This window comes from Medicago truncatula, chromosome 3 (assembly GCF_003473485.1).
Source record: "Medicago truncatula cultivar Jemalong A17 chromosome 3, MtrunA17r5.0-ANR, whole genome shotgun sequence".
NCBI classification, from domain to species: domain Eukaryota; kingdom Viridiplantae; phylum Streptophyta; class Magnoliopsida; order Fabales; family Fabaceae; genus Medicago; species Medicago truncatula.
Window position 1 is genome coordinate 43856655 of NC_053044.1, and position 15226 is coordinate 43871880.

Consider the following 15226-nt stretch of genomic DNA (forward strand, 5'->3'; position numbering starts at 1 on the left):
CGATCGTGTATTTGTTTGTGATCATGTATTTGAACTCTTTGTAATTGTATAAAAAACCTTGAACTCGATGATGCATTAATAATCTGTCTTAGATAGGGTAGAAATTTCATGCTAACTTTTCTTCAGCAATTTTTGCTCCCTTGGACTGCATCATTGTCGCTGTCACATCCTATTGCATAAGAAAAAACACTCGGGAACCTAAAATATTAAAAGAGAAATGCTAATAAGTAAATTATAACAGAAAAGGGTGTAATTAGTGTCAAATGCAATGAAATTTTCATAACATCTTCCAACTTTAATTCTACCAAACGTTCTGAATATTCAATAAGAAAATGCATCTGTTAACCATCAGCGATGTCAATTAAGCTCCTCCTCACAATCTTATGAATACAAATTTAGTAAAACAAATATCAATATGAAGGTTGAAAATATAGGGGAAGGAATAAACCAAAGGGAAGGGGCATCAAACTCCCCCCCACCACTGACAAGATTCACTGCCGTGCCGTGCAGCTTTGCTCTCACTGTCAGCTGCGAATGAGATTTTCCTCACCATCGCAGTGTTTCACATTCATGTCAACATGTCAATGCAAACATCACATGCTGCTGATATTAGACAACCAGAATGTGTGGAGATCTAGCCGTTTGGGTTTTCTTGATTGTTTCTCCACATTATTTGGTCAGCTCTTTTTTCACAGGAGAGAATATGCCAAAACAGAGTGTACATTATCGATGCAATCTATGGCATCAACAACGTGAGACTTGTATCAGGAACACAAATTGGCTTAATTGCAACCCTTATATTTTGACACCCATAACTTCCAACATGAATTCGATCACAACTTTCTCTTTATTTCTACCTATCTCATAGTGTTAAATATGTGTATGGGTACACAAATAATTTTCCTGATTATTGCATTTTCATGAGTAAAACATGAGTATACTATTTTACTCAATAATTGCAATCTACTATTAAGATAACAACAATATTAAAAAATAAATTCAGGAAGATTATGTTTTTTTTTGGACTCATTACGCAAGATTCTCAATATATATTTCATTAATGGTCGGTTTAATTGCCTCAAAAAAAAAAAAAAAATGATCAGTTTAATATATCAAGTTCTTATACATTTGCCATCCAAGTTCTCTCTACCGATACAATAAAGGCACCAAATTCAACAAATCAAAATAATCATTTGACTCCATGGGATCTCCAGTTCCTACTAGTTGCACGCACCAAAAAGTCTTCTTCATCACCATCCTCTAGTGCCAAACCAAATTCAACATCTGAAACACTCTCTATCCTCTGCCCTTGCCTTTTTCCCACCACTTGCAGGCCGTCTAGAGAGAACAGACCATAAAGACAACACCATTTCGTGTTGTGTCACATGCAACAATGCAGGTGCGCTCTTTGTGCATGCCGAAAAAACATGTATAGCTATGGAAATTTACCAAACATTCATAAACTACAAGATTTAACCAGCAGAAACATAGACAAGTTTTGATATACATCTCAACTAATCTTGTGGGGCCGTAGCCGACCCAATAATCTTAAAAAAATAAGTGAGGTCTAAAACATGTTTAGTTACATGTGGCCTTTTTGGCACTTCTGACACCATATCTTTTCAAAAATTGCGATTTTGGCCCTCTAACTAATTAAAATACAAAACAGCCCCCTATGTATTCGATCTTTGGCAGTTTTGGCCCCCAAAGCCAATTTTGAATCTGTAAATGCACACGTGTATTTTTCATATTAAAAAAATTAAAAAAATGTTTTTTTTATTTAATAAATTAATTTTTTTTTTTAATAATATTTATTTATTTTAAATTGCCACATCAGCGAAGACCAAGTCAAAATTGGCATTGAGGGCCAAAACTGTCAAAGATCCAATACATAGTGGCTGTTTTGTATTTTTATTAGTTAGGGGGCCAAAATCGCAACTTTTGGACAAGATAGGGGGCCAAAAGTGCAATTAAGCCTAAAATTTAATGACAAATGATTTTTTTTTTTTGCTTGGAGGCCTTAAGAAGCGGCTTTAGTGGCCTTACTCTTAGGTCGATCTTGTGGGCGGGATCTATGCTACCCCAATCATTTACTCCATTTACAATCTTCTTGTAACCTTCATCCTTGTCAATGTTTTCAATTATCACTACATCATCATCTCCAATTATCTCATTACCCACAAAGCGACCGAGCTCATTAGATCATTGTATGGATATATCTGGGCTCCCAAAGCCCTACATCATGGAAGGAATTGGACACCCCTCTTTCATATATACTCATAATATAAACTAAAAACATAGAAAAAAAAGTTGACCATCATAAAATGGTTGTTATTCAAATGTTCAAGACCCATGATCTGGTCTCTTTTAGATTATGCACCACGTAAAGATAAAATAGTTTCTGCCCTATTTTAAGAGACAATAGAACCACAATAAACCCCTTACTCAAAATGAGTCTCTGTCTTACATTTCATCAAATGGAATACAAACTTAAAATTAAGGTTAAATTGCATTTTTGGTCCCTTAACTATTTAGGTAGTATCGCTTTGGTCCCTTAATTAAAATTTGATTTATTTTGGTCCCTTAACTTCTCTTTGTTACACATTTTGGTTATTTCCGTTAGTTTTAATTAAAAAACGTTAGGTTTTCTTCATTTTCTTCTGGAATTTATTGCAAACACCAAATATTACAACACAGTTTCTATGATGGCTTCCTTAGATTGGAGAGTTACAACTATATATTTATTGCAAACACCAAATATTACAACGCAATGTCCAACAACTTATTGAAATAACAAACCCAACGAGTATTACTAGCCGTAGCCTCCTTTATTTATCTATTGATTAAGTGAGAAATGCTAACAACACTCACTTTTCAACACATGCTACACTGCGCAACAACACAGTCTCAGTAACCACACCAGGACCAAACCCTAAGAAAACACCCCACTCCAACCCTTCACCAGTGGTCCCCTTCCCTTCAATCTTAGACCTCTTCCTCATCTCATTCAATATAAAAATCACTGTTGAGCTCCACATGTTTCCATACTGCCTCAACACATTCCAACTTTCCTTCAACTTCCCTTCACTCAATCCAAGTTTCTCTTCAACCTTACTCAACACAAGTGGTCCACCTGGATGAACCACATAAAACAACTTGTTCCATTCAATATCTTCATCAAAACCAATTGAACAAAGTGCATCAATCACACACTTCTTAACATTATTAGACACAATATTTGGAATCTCTTTGACAAAATGATAAACAAGTCTACCATTTTCAACAGGTATTTGCGCTCTGATTGAGTTTTGGGTATCAGGAACAGTTGTTTGTGAAGCTGAAACAATTTCAAATAGTGGATGTTCAATAGAAGGATTAGGATCAGCAGCAATGATCATAGCGGCAGCACCATCTGCGAAAAGAGCATGTCCTATAAGAACATCGGTAGCAGGAGCAAAATCATCGGTTGGTCTTTGAAACGAAGCTAACATGGTTTCTGAACAAACAGCAAGAACACGTGAACCGACATTATTCTCAGCCATGTCTTTGGCGATACGGAGGATGGTGCCACCGGCGTGGCAACCGTGACCAAAAATCATGAGTCTGTTAACGGTTGGTTTGAGATTAAGAAGTCTGGCGAGGTGAGTATCTGGACCGGGAACGCTGCCGAAGCAAGAAGTTGTGCATAAGATGAGGTGTGTGATTTCTGATATGGATTGTCCCCATTCTTGTAAAGCTTTCAATGATGCTTCTTTGGCTAGGTTTACTACCTGTTCAGTTGGTAGATTTTCTAAGGGAAGAGATTCATACTTGCCATCTTCTGTGTTTTGTTTCAGAAATTCTTCTGTCAGGGCAACATGTCGTTCCTCTATCTTTGAATTCTCACCTGCTCACCAAGTGGGAAAGAGATTAGTTAATTTGAATGAATATAAAAGAGTCCACAAAGTTGCTAAGGTGTGAGACATAAAAAAAAATGCATGCTCGATGGGCGTAAACAAAAAGGAATATGTTTGATGGACGATGTATACATATTTCAAGAGAGAGATAGAAATAGTGATACGGTTCCCGTGAGCTTAGCTCACAATGCATTTATATGCAGAGGTCGGGGTTCGAACTTTGGACATCCCACTTATTCACCTTTAAAGTGAATTTCTCTAACCGTTAGAGTACTTGACCAAAAAAAATAAATAGTGATATATTAAGAAAAGGATATTAGGTATAAAATGAAATAGTGTGTGTCTATATATATATATATATATATATATATATGTAAGAAAAGAAACATACATATGCTTTTGAACTTTAGCTTCAAGCGTTGTAGATGCTCATCATCATTATTGACTTCCTTGAAATATAAGTCAGGATAATCTGGCTGAAGGATGACATTGGGTGGATTTGCTGTGCCAATGGCTAGAATTGTGGCCACACCTTTGCCTCTTGGTGCCATTTGGATGCTAATATTCTCGTTGAAGAATTTTACTTCGAGTCCAAATCCAATTATATAAATAAGGGCAAAATCCAATTATATAAATAAGGGCAAAATTGCTCATTGTTTCTAGGTAACAGGCTCCATCATCAGTTAATATCGGATATGGACTGCTGCCTTTTATGTTTCTATATCTCTTATCATAGCCGGTGAACCAAATCCTCCTAATATTTAGGCGTTCTCTTGTCGTTTTTCTGTCTTAAATTATTTGTTCTTTATATAACAGTATCAATACAATATTTTACATTTTATCATATTAATATACTCATATTCACTTCAATTAACTAACTATTCAACTAACTACAACTATCCTTAATAACCCTATTAAGGTGTTTTAGTTAAAAGCAACACATTTTGCAATTAAATTAACATTATTAATTTCTTAATAAACCTATACAACTAAAAAAACTGAATTTGAGATGGAACATATTTGCAATCAATGTCATGTTGCTAAATGGTTGCTGCAAACTTCACTTGTGTTAATGTGTTAAGTGTGAATCAAAGTTCAAAATTGGATGCAATAGTAGATATATTGAACAATATATAAGTGATATGATCCATACTTAATTCCTTAGGCTTTAGGTTGAAAATTTGGTGTCAAACTCACTTGTTTGAATTCTCTTTGTCCATTGTGATGATCAAACTCAAAAAATTAGTTTTCTCCCTTTCAAAATTGCTCATTTCCTTGACCTATGGAAGTTAACTCACGTTCGACATTTTTCAATGGTAGTTAAATTACGTTGGTAATTTTAAGATCGGTTGACCCGACTTAAAAAGTGATTGAACCGATCTCAATAGTGTTGGCGTGAGTTAACTACCGCTGGCTCAAGGGAATGAACAACGAGGAGGATATTTTAGGGGAGTGTAGAATTTTACTTCACGATATTTCTTTGCAGTATAATTCTACATATCAGTGGCAGTGGCGGCTTGATCCTATTGGCGGTTACGGGTGTGTACAAGATGCTTACTAGCGAGGAGGCCCCAAGCTCTGATGTTATTACAGATTTTATTTGGCATAAACAGGTTTCCTTGAATGTTTCAATTTTTGCTTTAAGACTCCTTCAGAATAGTTTACCGACGAAAGATAATTTGATGGCGCACAACGTTATTTCTCACAATAACCAGTTATGTGTGACTCAGTGTGGAGGGTTAGAGATTGCTCAACATATATTTTTTCTTGTCCTTGCTTCGCTTCTCTGTGGGGCCTTTCACGACCTTGGCTTGGCATTTCTACGACCGATCTGTCTCATCTTTAAGACCATGCTATCCAGTTTACTTATTCTTCAGATGGTTTGAGAGCTTGTCGTTTCTTTTTGCAGGTTCTTTAGCATTGTTGCGTTTGGATTTTGTGGAATGAAAGGAATAGCCGAATATTTAAGAACATCGAATGCCCTATTTGTCAGTTGCTAGATAAAGTGAAGTTACATTCTTTTTGGTGGATGAAGACTACTAATATTAATATTCGTCTAAATTTTCATATATGGTGGCCGAGACTATTTGTTTGTATGGGCATCGACTTATTTGTTGTATTTTTGCTTTTTTTGTGACTTGATCGCTTGTATACTTTTGATGTCCTTATTAGCACACCTTGTGCTATTAAGGATACTCTATTGTTCGTAATATATCTCATTTTGATTTGTTTCAAAAAAAAAAGTTAAACAAATGACATATAAACATTAATAAAATATTTCATCATCATATTGGATAACAAAGGAAGCCTAACCAAGATTATATCATCATATTAGATTAAAAACAAACAAAGAAGGCTAACAACACTCTCTTTTAAACACTCAGTCTCTTATTTAATGAAACTAATTTATGTCTCGCCACTTTATATGAGTTCCATTTGTAAAATGTAGGAGTCACGTTGATTTAACCAAATTAGATAATGGATGTTAAATAAAATGTTTAAAAAAGAGTATAGATAACACTCCTCAAAACAATAACACAAGTAAAATTGATATCAGATCATTAAACCAGATGCCTAAATGCCACATACCGAAATGGTATTGATATCATATCATTAAACCAGATGCCTAAATGGTAGTTGCACAACCTTACAATTAAATATTCCCACATACCGAAATGGTATTGATATCACATCATTAAGGCACATACCTAAATCAAATGGTAGTTGCACAACCTTTTTTAATTAAATATTCCAACATACCGAAATGGCACTCGCTGAACCTTCAAATTAAATAATGCCCATGCCTTAATTAATACTCATTCCGTCTCATATTAAATGATCTAATTTAAAAATGTTTATGATTCATATAATATGTTTTGATCTTATTTTTCTACTAATATATAAAGACAAAATATATCATATAAGATTTTGTTGGATTTATCTCGATGAATATTTTTAAAATATCAAATTTTCATAATTTTTTCTAATATATTTTATTAAAGATATTTAAGTTTAAAATTATGCATTGACGTACGTGACAGAGTCAACTAGATCATATAATATGGGACATAGGGAGTAGTAACGAACCACGCACTTCTTTCTAAGGTTAAACCTTTTGGATTTCTAGTGCTACGATTGAATCTTAGTATGTGTTTGGTTTGCCGGCTAGGAGAATTGATTTTGATAGAATTGAGTTTAAAGGAATCGATTTTAGTTAAAAGTGAGTTGGATGTAAATTAATTTATGTTTGGATATACCCACTTAAAGATAATTCTTATAAGTTGATTTTGTTTGAATAAAAAGTAATTTGGAATGCATAATAGTAACGAATCCCATACTTCATTCTAAATGATAGTTGCTGAACCTTAGAACTAAATACTTATACCCCTCCACGCTAATAGTAACGAACCCACCTCTTTCTGTTTTTTCGGTCAAGTAGTCTAGCTGTTAGAGAAATTCACCTTAAAAGTGAATAAGTGAGGTGTCTGAGATTTGAACACGCCCCCTACATATATTATGCATTATCTCTTACCTCCCATGCCCATAAACGACGACGCCACTGCCAAGTCACCACACCTTCCTCCCAACCTAAATCACATATTGCCTCCACCAAAATCGACTTATTCACCGCTAAGTCGAAAAGGCGGCTAAACCACACAACTAAGGTTTAATTTTTTATCTTAAAAATTTATTTATTTTTATATCATTTGCTTGTATGCTTTTTTTTAATCAGCCTCTACTATTTTAAATTCTTTAACATTTGCTCTTTGGTGAGATGCAACAATGAAAAATGAAGATATGTTATACTAAGTTGACAAAATATATGTTTATTAGACATTTTAAAATGATTTGACCGTTTTTTAATTAAGTCTGATTTCTTGATAAAATAATTACCAAAAAATTAACTCCTTCAACAAACTCTTTTAATTACAAATAACTTGGTTTATTCCTTGTAATCTCACTTCAAAACATGCACTTCATATATTTTTCCTTTATTCCATTTTTAAATTCCTTTTAGATATTTGTTTTTTTTTTTTAATTATTTTCTCTCTTCTCATGAAAAAAATGAACATAATTTTTCCTCTATGAAATCATTTTCAACCAACATTTTTGAACATGTTGTACCTTTGTTCCCTTATTTTACTATGTCACATAATTATAGAGACAATAGTCACACACTTGATTAAGAGATGTTAATGTGTTAAGTATGAGTTGACGTTCTACATTGGATGAAATAGTAAAGTTTGAATAATATTTAAGCGAGATGACCCATATACCTAATGTCTTAAGATTTTATATGAAGATGTGATGTCATATCGACCAAATATGATGATCCAACCGAGTTTAAACTCACTCAGAAGTCCAAACATTATCCGAACATTATAAAAAACTGTTTTGTTATTTCAAATTCCTTCACTTTTTATCTTTGGTGCGATTTGACCATGGAAAAATGCATATGTGCTATGTGAGTTGATAACATACGTACATGGTTCTAAGAATTTTGGCATTTTTTTTTGTATAACTAGTAAAATATTTATTCAAAAATCTCAAACTTCTTCAACAAACTTGTAAAATACTAGCAACTCACTATATTCTCTACACTTTCAGAAACAAAGCACACACTCCTTTTTTTCGCATAACTTTTCTCATGTTCAAATTCATTTGATGTCTTCTTTCTTTTTCTTTAATGTCTTTCTTCTTGTGAAAGAAAGGAACATAAAACGCCCTCCATTAAATCACCATCTACCCATTCTTTTTACCATGATATACTTTCTCTAAGGGTCTGTTTAGAGCACATGATAGGAAGACAGGATATGAAAAAACTATCATATCCTGCTTCAATCCGTTGTTTGGTGCATCAACAGAAAATGATAAATTAAATATATTTTTAATCCTATCCTACCAACCCTTTATTATTCTTATCCTTGGTTTTTGTTTGGTTAGCAACCTGATAGCACAAAATTATCATATGTGTATCCTATTTCCACAAAGCACCTCCTTCGACTCCCACGTTTCTTCAATTTTTTCTTTTTTCACTTTTTTTGGTTCTCTCCCCAATCAATTGAAATGGATCGAAGACTCCCACGTTTCTTCAATTTTTTCATTTTTTCATTTTTTTCTCTCTCTTCCCAATCAATTGAAATGGAATGGAATCAATTGGAACTTTCCAATGATTGAAATGGAATGGAGGAATTGATTAATTAATTGATGGAATGAAATCAATTACAAGGATTGAAATAGAATGGAGATTCGAATTTCCAACCATTTCAATTTTTTCCCCAATCAATCCGCATCAGTTTTACTTTTTCTTCTTTCTATTTCTTATATTATCTATGTGCCCTTCTCTTTGTGTTGGGTTAAAATTAATTTCGATTGCATGTTAATGAAATTGATTTCATTTCTATGATTGTAAATAGAATGACACACAAGATGAGCAGTAAATTAAAATAAAAACAGATATATATTTTAATTTGATTTCTGCAGTTTCTTATCATGTCAATAACAAATATGTGTCAAACACATGATATGATAAAATAATGCTATCATATTTCTTATCATGCGTGCACCAAACATATGATATGATAAATGTTATCATGTCACTGTCATATCCTATCCTTATCCAGCTTCTTATCATATCCCGTGTCTATCATATCCTGCGTATCAAACAGGCTCTAATATTATTTTGTTATGTTCCCATATCATAGATGCAGAGAGTCCGACACTTATGTCATATGTGAGTTTAAGTTTAACGTTGAATGTAATAGTAGATGGTGAGAAACATATAAGTGAGATGGCCCATATACCTAATTCCTTAACGATTTATATGAAGATGTAGTGTCAATCTCATTTTTGTGGTTGATCACAACATAATGCGATTATATAACCTAGTTTAGGTCCCCCGAAAGTCCTAATATTAAGATGAACTTTTTTTAATGTAATTTACTTAATTATTTTATCTTATATTTAAGTTTTTCGATGTCATTCACTTTGATGCTATATTTTTTTATGTAAGTTTTTCGATGTAATTCACGTTGATGTTATATATATTTTTTTTTTATCAAACTTCTATTATTTTAAATTCCTTCATTTTTGATTTTTGATGTAATCTGACAGTGGTAAAATACATGCTTATTGGATATTTAAGTGAAATGTGGTATTAATCTCACTATTTTGTTAGTGTTTGGATGTCATTTGTTTAATTTCTTATCTTAATATTTAGTCTTTAGTTGTCATTCACTTCCATTCTATGTTTTTTTATTCAACCTCTATCATTTTAAATCTCTACATATTTAATATTTGGTTAAATGTGTCGGTGGAAAAATGCAGACATGTTATATTGAGTTGACGAAATACATGTTTTTTTTTTTTGTAGATAGACGAAATGACAACGCCATTATATACTCACACACAAGTGGAGGTACCGGGGTTCGAACCCCGATCATGACATTTGGCCTAACAATTTCAGCATTTTTCCTGTTGAGCTAGGACTTCTGGATGACGAAATACATATTTATTAGACATTTTAAAAAGACGTGACCTTTTTTAATTAAGTTAAATTTTTTGATAAAATAATTACCCAAAAAATAACTCCTTCAACAAACCCATAAAATTACCAGCAACTCACTCTATCTCTTATACTCTCACGGATAAATTAAACCATACACTCCTAATTACCCAATCCATTGTAGGCTTTCTCCGAAGTTTAAAATTATTATGAATTGTTTTCTTAGTGTTTTGATTTCATTTGTTTAATACTAAATTTAAATTTTTCTTGATTGTTCGCCATATGATTTATATTTAAACAATAATAACAAAAATCATATAGAAATATTAGTTTCTAAATGCATTAACATCTTGAAATCTATGCTATAGCCTATATTTTATTGATTTATTGATGTTAAAAAAATTGCATGTGTAGCAGCAGAGTAAATCCACACATCTAAGAAAAAAAGAAAAGAAAAATAAATAAATCTGCACACATGTTTCTTAGCATCATGAATTATATTTGTGTATTTTAAACATGGACTATAATTATGCTGTGCAGAATGAAACTTAACAATGTCATCAACATTTTACTCGGACAACTCAAAATTATCACCAACATAATCCTTTTGCAAAAATTAAGAACTTCATGATATGATATAAACTTACAAAAGTGGTTATAAATGGTAGGAAAGGACCTATTTGGCAATACTAAAGATGAAAAACTCATAAATCTAAGTCACACAAAGACATACTTCATACATTACATTGACCCCTTTTGTTAAATCCAACACACAAGCTCCTAAAACATGTATAGCAGCATAAGAAAGATGACCTTGAAACAACATGAACACACACAAAAGTCTTAATAAGCATTCAAAGCACAGATCTACTCTGAAGATTTCTGAACCTTTAATTTTTTAACCATAATGTTCTTTTGAACCTTATTGTCACGAGTAGTGATATTTGTACATCCAATTGATGACAACATTGTTTTTCTATCTTTTTATTGGTCAAAAACAATAGAGAGAGAAAGGAAGAGAGAGGATAAGAAATCATGTGAATATGAGAGAGAAAATTGTCTAAAAATTATCACAAAATGATTGTACAAATATCATTTCTGTCACGATATTAAACACATAGCATTACAGAAGGATTTTATAGCGAGAAAGTCCCGAAAAGCATTCCAACCAATTAAAATTGCTACTGGGCGCAAAACATGGGTGGGTGGGGTTCTTATTTTGGTTTTTTCTAGATTACCTTTGAAGAATGATGGGTAATTTACCCACCAATCAATGAAAATGAGCAATTTGTTGGTGGGGTCAAGATAGTTCATGGATACCACTTAAAAATGTGCTTATGTGGCTAATGTGTATTGATTGGGGTAAATTACTCACCATTCTTTCATGGGTACCCTAGTTGTCACCTCTTATTTTTTATATTTGTACTAAACAGTCAAATAAAACTGAAATCCAATGGCCATTAATTTGCCAACACATTTGGGTACTGTTCACAAATTTGCTTTTAGTTGGATCTATTATTTCCGTTAAACACAAGTAATGGAAAATTAGCCGATAAATTGCAACATAAGTGATCTAGAATCTGCAGCGAAATATTCATAAGAAAATCATCATCAAACACTAAAAAACACAATAACAAAAAAAATAATGTTTTTTTTGGGATAAACACAACACAAATGTTTCTATTGCACTTAAACATTTTAGAAAGTCGGTCCACGGGGTTCGAATCCCAAACACAAAAAAAAAACATTTTAGAAAGCCCATAAACACAACAAAATGTGATGAACCGAAAAGGTGGCAACGAAAGAACCTTTTGGAGGGTAACCAGCATCAAATTACCTTCTGAATCTTGTTAGCTTGCACGAACTGTCATAAGCATTTAAATGTACTATTTAATGTAAATATGGAATAAGCCTTCATTTCCATTCTTTTAAGCAATTCTACAGATTCACATAACAAAATCAGTGCACTTCAGGTTTGAGGCTTAGATGAGAGTGTGTTTCTCCTCAATATCTCATATTCGATTATTTCTAATGTCAATTTAGATGAGTTAATTTAGCTTCTTAAAAAAAAATGGAACAACCAAACATATCATAATCTATTCTACAACTCTAAAATAAATTTTAGGTTTGACCCTCATAGTTGGAACATTAGGGGTGTCTCGAGTAGCAATTATGTTGTTGTCCATAAAAAGAAACACATTCTCTATCTTCATCCAAAACTTTCTTTATTCACACACAAAAGTACTACAGAAACATGCATCCACATTAAGCTATATGATTAGACAGTAATGAAAACTTAGGCAAACAATCAGTTATACATGATTTTGTTTTATTCTTTAAATTACTTAATAGTATAAATATATATATATATGATGAGTGTGTACTCCACTCCACTCCACTCCACTCCATGCATCATCATCATAGTAAAAGTTTTAGTAACCATGGTCTATGTTGGCGCTATGCAAAGCAATGGTTTCCATGGTCAAGCCAGGACCAAATCCAAACAAAACACCCCATTTAAGTCCTTCACCAGTTGTTGTTTTCCCCTCTTCCATAGACCTTCTTCTCATCTCATCCAATATAAATATCACACAAGCACTTGACATGTTTCCATACTCACTCAAAACATGTTTAGTTGCATTTAGTTTATCTGAATTCAACCCAACCGTTTCTTCAATCCTCTTGATTATTGCAGGACCGCCGGGGTGTGTTACCCAAAACAAAGAATTCCAATCAGTAATTCCCAATGGATGAAAAGTTTCTTCTAGACTCTTCTCAATATTCTCACCAATCAAACTTGGAACATTATCTTTCAAATGAAAAGTGAGTCCCACTTCACGCAAGTGTCCTTCAATAGCACCTTCAAAAGAAAAGAAAAAAAAAATTAACAATTACCAACAATATTAAGACAAATTCTATGGTATACTTAAAATTTTCGGTGTACCAAAAATAAATTTGTACCTTCAGAGTTTGGTAGAATCGTTTCAGAAGCAGAAACAAGATGAAATAATGGACGTTCAAGTGTTGTGTTGGGATTTGATCCAACGATCACAGACGAAGCACCATCACCAAAAAGTGCTTGTCCAACTAAAGAATCCAAGTGTGTTTCATTGGGCCCACGAAAAGTAACAACAGTTATTTCAGAACACACAACGAGGACACGTGCACCAATGTTATTCTCAGCTAGATCTTTGGCAAGACGAAGAACGGTTCCACCAGCATAACAACCTTGGTGGTATAACATGAACCTTTTAGTGGATGGATTTAGATTCAAGAGTTTGATGAGTTGATAATCAGCACCAGGCATGTCAACACCAGAAGTTGAACAAAATATGAGATGGGTTATCTCTGATTTTGGTCTTCCCCATTCTTTTATGGCTTTTAATGCTGCTTTTTCGCCTAGCTTTGGTACTTCTTCAACTAATATGTCTTGGCGTACGTTGAGGGATGGTTCTTCGTAAGTGGATATGTTGGGGTGTTCTTTTAGAATTTCTTCAGTTAGGTGTATGTAACGTTTCTTTATCATTGACTTCTCACCTATTCAGAACCAATAAAGAAAAATATGTATTAGTCAACTAATTAAGGAATAAGCTTTTACTTTATTTATTTTTTGACAATAGGAATTCGGTTTACTTTGGGTCAAAAAAATAGAAGGAATTAGGTTTCCTAGAAGCCATAAAATCAGTGACAAAAGTTACTGTAAGAAACAAATTAATACAATAAATTTATTGATGAATTCATGAAGGATTTCACAATCTTTTTCTTCAACACAATTGTTCACATCAGTAGTTTCACATGTTCTTATCATCAATTTGAAGTTAAAATTTATAGTACCTGCTTTATAAAAATAAAAGTAGAGAATATTTTCACATAATAAACAATGCATCCTATTGCAGCCCAAATCGAATTGGCATGTCTTAGTTTTAAATATTGGCATTGAGTAAAAAAAAAAAAAAATACTGTTATCGTGTAATATAGAAAAATAATGGACATGACAAATAAATGGAAATCATATTTCATACAACTTTTGACTTTTAAGCAAATGCATGAAAGCATGAATTGGTACGTGCATGACCGCATGCATGTATATGTGCCTTTTGGGGTATCGATTGTAATACAACAATTAAATAAAGAAGTACCATTAATCAAAAGATGAAGATACACACTATTACTATTAGTATAAGATTTTAGTGGATTTGTATGATTATTCTTATATATATTGGCAAAGAGTGTCTATAGATAGAGGATAATAATAATCCCCAATGAGTTAGCTTACATATACGCTTCAATTTGGCCTTGAGTTGAGTCATGTGTTCGCTTTTGGTAACTCGAAAGTAATAATCAGTAAAATCAGATTGGTAAATGCAATTGACTGGAGTTGCAGTACCAATGGCTAGTATTGTGGCTGGACCACGAGCTCTTTGTGACTCTCTTATTCCCTCTAAGTATGCCATTTCGTTGGGGAGTGGGGGTTTGAAATTATCAATATCACAAACAAAGAAATATTATTGATAGAGTGCACAATGTTTGTATGAGAAATGCAATATTGAAGATGTTTTCATGAGTACCTATTTATACAGACTTAATTTGGCTTAAGGGGTTGTTGGCCACCACGTGCTCCATGAGGTCGTTGACATTATATATCTTTATTGTATATAGCTTCAATAAAATGTTTACTTATAAAATTGATCAACAAAAAAAATATATCAGAAAGAAATGAAGTTTTAATTAGACTAAAAATGGCATAGCTTTACTTCATGTATGTCATTGGCCGATTATGTATGCGTTGGTTTTTCGTGAGGAAGTAGAAGTTGAATTTTGAACT

At 32.8% G+C, this 15226-nt stretch overlaps 2 protein-coding genes across 2 annotated transcripts; both read right to left on the minus strand.

Annotated features, from left to right (window-relative positions):
- Nucleotides 1-2719: 2719 nt before the first annotated feature.
- On the minus strand, nt 2720-4493 carry LOC25489716 (chalcone synthase). Its single transcript, XM_013605871.3, has 2 exons — nt 4288-4493; nt 2720-3886 (listed from the first exon to the last, which is right to left on the minus strand). The coding sequence occupies exons 1-2, from the start codon at nt 4445-4447 to the stop codon at nt 2868-2870; spliced, it is 1179 nt and encodes a 392-aa protein (XP_013461325.1). The 5' UTR covers nt 4448-4493; the 3' UTR covers nt 2720-2867.
- An 8107-nt stretch (nt 4494-12600) lies between these two features.
- LOC25489717 (stilbene synthase 4) lies at nt 12601-14940 on the minus strand. The gene is made up of 3 exons (XM_013605872.3): nt 14678-14940; nt 13363-13938; nt 12601-13261 (listed from the first exon to the last, which is right to left on the minus strand). The coding sequence occupies exons 1-3, from the start codon at nt 14853-14855 to the stop codon at nt 12834-12836; spliced, it is 1182 nt and encodes a 393-aa protein (XP_013461326.1). The 5' UTR covers nt 14856-14940; the 3' UTR covers nt 12601-12833.
- Nucleotides 14941-15226: the final 286 nt, after the last annotated feature.

Excerpts from the sequence above, each read along its gene's own strand:
- LOC25489716 (XM_013605871.3), bottom strand. The coding sequence starts at position 4,447 with ATGGCACCAAGAGGCAAAGGTGTGGCCACAATTCTAGCCATTGGCACA. Across the intron at positions 3,887-4,287 it reads GCTAAAGTTCAAAAGCATAT|GTGAGAATTCAAAGATAGAG; the intron begins GTATGTTTCTTT and ends CTTGGTGAGCAG.
- LOC25489717 (XM_013605872.3), bottom strand. The coding sequence starts at position 14,855 with ATGGCATACTTAGAGGGAATAAGAGAGTCACAAAGAGCTCGTGGTCCA. Across the intron at positions 13,939-14,677 it reads GGCCAAATTGAAGCGTATAT|GTGAGAAGTCAATGATAAAG; the intron begins GTAAGCTAACTC and ends GGTTCTGAATAG. Across the intron at positions 13,262-13,362 it reads GATTCTACCAAACTCTGAAG|GTGCTATTGAAGGACACTTG; the intron begins GTACAAATTTAT and ends TTTCTTTTGAAG.